Source organism: Ceratosolen solmsi, unplaced genomic scaffold, assembly GCF_000503995.2.
Source record: "Ceratosolen solmsi marchali unplaced genomic scaffold, CerSol_1.0 scaffold39, whole genome shotgun sequence".
In the NCBI taxonomy this organism is placed as follows: domain Eukaryota; kingdom Metazoa; phylum Arthropoda; class Insecta; order Hymenoptera; family Agaonidae; genus Ceratosolen; species Ceratosolen solmsi.
Window position 1 is genome coordinate 4,327,205 of NW_011948433.1, and position 5,343 is coordinate 4,332,547.

Sequence of the window (5,343 nt, forward strand, 5' to 3'; positions counted from 1 at the left end):
AATGCTGATTTAATCAACATTATTATAAATCGATAAATCCATTTATCTTAACTTTGTTAAGAATTTTACTGAAAAAAAAAAAAATTATTATGTAATTTAAATAGCCAATTTGACGTTCTTGTCACTTTAGTCAAATGATCATTGTTAAGCATTGTTAAACATATTTATTAATATACCATAAATAGATATGTAAATTGTAGGAAGAAATTAATTACATGTATATGACTTGTAAAATAATTCCCTACAAGTCCGTATAAGATACGAAAAGGATATTAATACTTTTATAAGAAGTTTGAGTATTTTTCAGCAGCCAGAGATTAAATTTCAAAAGGCTGCTTTGAAACTAAAGAAAATATTTTCGCAACTTCGTAGTCATTTAGGAAAATAAATATACGACCCAAACGGCTACTGCTTTTACTTGAAGATGTGGAAGGTGCTTTCCCAGCTCGTCAAATAGGCGGGAATTAGCCGGAACAAGGGCCTGTTGGCAAAATACGAAGGTCCATGGGAAGAAACAAGCCATACGTCAGCATAAAAGATACTTGAGACTCTATCAAATAATTTAATCTGCTTTGGAGATAAATGTGTAATTGAGAGAGATAGAGAGAGAGAGAGAGAGAGAGAGAGAGAAGAGGGAGAGAGAAGAGGGAGAGAGAAGAGAGAGAGAGGGAGAGAGAGAAGAGAGAGAGAGACATATTGCTAAATTTTAATGCTAACTAAAGTCATACAAAATTGACAAAACCATGTTAATTATGAAATATAAAAAAATGTAAAATCAGATTACTTTTATAATCTCTTTCAAAAAAATTCTATTTATTTAATGTGCTAATATTAATCTGCGACATAATATTATTATTTAAACATATTCTTTTATTTCTTATATACAAATAATATAATCACATTTACCTATGTTTATCAATGTTTACTACATATATTTATTAATCTACCGCAAAAAAAAAATAAATATTAAACAAATTGCTGAATTTTTTCATTAAATTGTATTATGTATTAAAGAGTTGCTGTATCGACTGGTCGGTTTGTTTATTTATTGTAGTATTACGTATGAAAAAGATGTTGAAACTGAAGTAAATTCAAAGCGCTCAACGCCGATGAAGTAGTAAACAAAGCCACAAACAATTGTCGATATCAAAGCAAACGAGTTTATAATTGTCAGTTAAGTAATAACGTTGACTATGAACGAATTCAAAGTAGAATTTTCACAGCTATTAGTGCATTATGGATTACCTAATTCCAGTCCTAATGTAATTATCATCCATCTAAATAATAAGCATTTGCGAATGTATTAATAAGTGAATATTACGCGGGATTGGAAATTCTTATATATCTGTCGTTACATCATAGTCTAACGGATGTACGTTTGAAACTAATATTTGCAGAATAGAAGAAGTACGGAAATGTCGACAATACTTACGAAACAACAAATTGTCGATGCCATCAAAGAAGTTCTATTCGCAACGCTTACGATTAATCTAGAAAACGTGGAAACTTTCGAATCGATGACAAAGGCTAATGAAATGATTATCACAACACCCAATGTACCGGACGCTTCAAGAATCGATTACAATACTAATAATGATTTGCATACGAGGTTCGTATAAAATTATCAATTATTCTTTTAATCGGCTTCTAGCTTGGGCTTTTGACACGCCGATGGAGTCTTAATGCCATTATGACGTAATGTCTTTTATCAATTACAATAATATATTTCGAATAATTTCAAACGTCGAGTTTGTTACATTAATAGATATAAGTTTTTAGAAGCATTAGATAAAAAATTCAATGATAATTACTCCAAGTCATGCAATATATGTTCATTATCCAACTACAGCGATGAAAAATCAATAATATCTGATAACAAGTGTTCGATCGCAGAAACAGATACCGTAAAGATCAAGGTGATTAATAATTTTTACTCTTATATCTCGAGTGAGAATTACGTTACGCTTATTTTTCAAACAAATTTCTCTCGTTTCAATTGTGCTTTAGAAAACTAAAGTAACGAGGCGCGGTCCAGCTGCGTTGAGCATAATCGAAGAAGCGTATAAAAATTCAATGAAAGTCCAGAACAAACTGGAAGAATTAAAAGAGGTAAATAAAAAATGTATTGTCCGTCCAAAACCAATAAAATATAGTTTCAAATTTGTTTCTAACAATCATATTAAGTCTCGCATATGAATATTATTCTGTCATATTATGTTTGACATTAGAATAATTAATTAATCATTTATTTTATTATAATATCAAAAATGTAGATTAGAATTTTCATTAATTAAATGTGCTTGTATATAAAAAAAAAGAAAAAGTGATCTCTTACATCCACAATCTACATTATATGTGCATGGAAATAAAAAACGTATTTTATCTCTTAGAAGAAGTTCCTTTATGTATTATCTCGGCAGTACTCGTAAATTAAGTAATTACTTTATACTTCGAGTCCTATACAATATATTTTGTTGATGAATTTTATAAGAAATAAAATGATAAAATTGTGTATAACAAAAAAACATAGGGTAAAATAAAATTTTAATACATTAATTTATATAAATTCTTGTAATTAAAATTTTTAAATGTATGCAGGAATTATAAAAGTTGCATGCTCCAAAGTATTTATAATAAAATAATGAATTTATCCATACATTTATAGTTAGTACATTATGTTAATATTAAATATATTAAGTTCATAGAATATGGTTTATTGTCCAATATTATTTGATATATTGGAGCAACTTGATATATATATCTATATATATATATATATATATATATATATATATATATATACCTTATTATATTTATAATATTGAATTATATGCTTAGATTTATTGAGAAAGTATTTATGTCGAATGATTATTTATAATTCTGTCAGTGTTGATATGAGTTGATATCGATGCAAACAAATATTAGATTATTTACTTCGATCTGTAATATACAGTTTAACAATTTCGCAGCTTATTTACTGCATATTTTTATTAATACGGCACATAATTACAAAAGACATGAATAATATGCATAATTAAAAATGGCAATAAAACTTTGTTAAAAAATACTCTTTACATTATATTCTCTTAGATTATGTGTAATAATAACTTAACTATACGTGAATTTATAAGCTTGGTAATAAGTAAATATTATTTTAAATTATGAGAAAAGATTCGAAATCCGAGTTTACTTTAGATATAATTTATAGGAGTTAAAAAGTTGAAAATGAAAGTAAAAGACAAATAACGATATCATCATCATAAGTAAAAGTAGCTTTGAATATACATGCTCCATATCCTTAAATTATTAAATAAAAATATTAAATATAAAATAGCTAATTTTAATTAAAATAATTATCGTTGCATGTAAAACTTTCCAACGTTGAAATAATTTTTAACGGGTATACCCTTAAGTCGTATAATCTTTTAAAAATGTTTTCATGCAGAGCATGCAGACATCGCCAAAGAATTGTAAAAAAATCGCATTTAGCAAGTACGTCGAGTTTACATTTTATGCCTTAAGTAAGACACTTATAATCTAAATACGGAAGAATACCGAAAGCATTTTTTTTATAGAGAGAGAGAGACATAAAAGCAATATACCGTCAAACGGAGGTTGCAAAAATTTAACCGTTAATAATGTTATCAGGCGTTGGCTCTCGAGTAATTAAAAATGAATAATCGCGATCAGAATATCAAGTGCTTATATTATAACGCGATTATAAAGTTAGTTTTGCAGTCATAAATGAATTATTACAAAAGTTTTCGACGCCTCATGAGGCAGTCAACCGAAAAGTTTACTTATGGCCAACCGACACCCGTTCACGCTTTCACATAAAGTGCCCTAAAGTACCGCACGGAGCGCGACCCAAGAGAAAGTTCAAGCCAATATAATCCTTCTTCCGTGAGGCCAGTCTTTATAATAAGTGCTCGCGTAATTAAACAATCCACTCTCGGCAATTAACACGTCACCAAAAGACTCATCGCACACACACACACACACACACACACACACACACACACTCTCTCTCTCTCTCTCTCTCTGTCTCTCTCTCTCTATCCATCTATCTATCTATCTATCTATCTATCTATCTATCTATCTATCTATCTATCTATTTATCTCCTCCTGTCTCCCTCGATCCATCACAATCTCTTTTTATCTTCTCCCATACCGTCACTGCAGCTAATCGTTACGGATACAAAGCCGAATCTGCGACTCTCGTCCATCATACGCCTGTCCAACCCGAAACAACAACGGAAGCAACAACAACAGCAGCACCAGCACCAGCAGCAACACGAGACGTTCACGCAATGCGCGACTGCGCGTCGCCGCTTTGGCCAGCCTTCGGGTAGCGTTGCCCCTCCCGTCACGCCGACGTCCACGAGGCCGTGCCTCGCGCCGTCCTGCCGTTCTCCGAGGAAGAGGCTCCAAGAGTGTCGACCTCCCGTCCAATACAGCCAGACTCTGTCAGTGCCGATCAAATCTCAGAGTCGCAAGGCTAAGTTCGCGCACGTCAAGAGCACCATACCCAAGCCGACGACACAACTAGGGAAACGAAAGCCTCAATGAGGATCAACGTTCATGGAAAGTTACGGCCTTTTTTTTGCCTTTTCACGTTAATAGGCCAACTTTCGCCGCATGATGCGCGTGATGATTGGAGGATACCTTTATTGGTTAACGGTGATTCGTTAATCTGGACTCGTTCCTAGGTGAAGTATGGCTACTGTGTTCCGTGTTGATAATGAGTGATTCGGAGATCCTCACCGCAATCACCAAAGCTCAACACTCAACACCTTTTATCGCAAATATTATAAATACGTTAAAATATTATATTGTTAATGCTTTTAAATTATCTAAATGTGAGTCTACTTTAAGATGATGTAATTTTAATTCTGTAAAAGCTCGTTATTGTGGGATTAATGGATAATAAGAGGGGAATTAAAAACTTGTGTAATAAATTGCGAGAAGATTGAATATAATATATATATATATATATATATATATATATATATATTTATATTTGTTTTAATGCAGTCAGCCTTTGTTCGCGCTGATGAGAATTTTTCATAAATTAATTTGGGAACTGTCATTCAAGATTCATGTTATTTGCACCCGTCGTGTCAAAAACAAATAAAAACAAAAACAAAAAAAAAGTCCAGGCTAATTGTTTAGAGAGATGGGCGTTTCGTTCTAAGCTTCCTAACCTTTCCATCTTCGTTATTCGGACTTGTCCATCTTTTTCTCTCGCGCGACGACGCCCGGGACTATGTAAGCAATCCAGAGGCCCTATTCCATCACGATGCGAGTCTCCCATCGCCCCCCCCCCCACTAACCCGACCCATC

General features: G+C 32.3%; 1 protein-coding gene across 3 annotated transcripts; it reads left to right on the forward strand.

Moving 5' to 3' along the window:
- The first annotated feature begins 1,207 nt into the window (after positions 1-1,207).
- On the forward strand, positions 1,208-4,778 carry LOC105364584 (uncharacterized). 3 transcript variants are annotated; one of them, XM_011502562.1, is made up of 5 exons: positions 1,208-1,262; positions 1,406-1,609; positions 1,766-1,916; positions 2,008-2,109; positions 4,183-4,778. In XM_011502562.1, exons 1-5 carry the CDS (start codon positions 1,237-1,239, stop codon positions 4,567-4,569), a joined length of 870 nt encoding a protein of 289 aa, XP_011500864.1. In that variant the 5' UTR covers positions 1,208-1,236; the 3' UTR covers positions 4,570-4,778. The 3 variants fall into 3 exon arrangements, with proteins under 3 accessions (XP_011500864.1, XP_011500865.1, XP_011500866.1); XM_011502563.1 differs by having other exon boundaries at positions 1,211-1,262; positions 1,850-1,916; XM_011502564.1 differs by lacking the exon at positions 1,208-1,262 and having other exon boundaries at positions 1,588-1,609; positions 1,780-1,916.
- Positions 4,779-5,343: the final 565 nt, after the last annotated feature.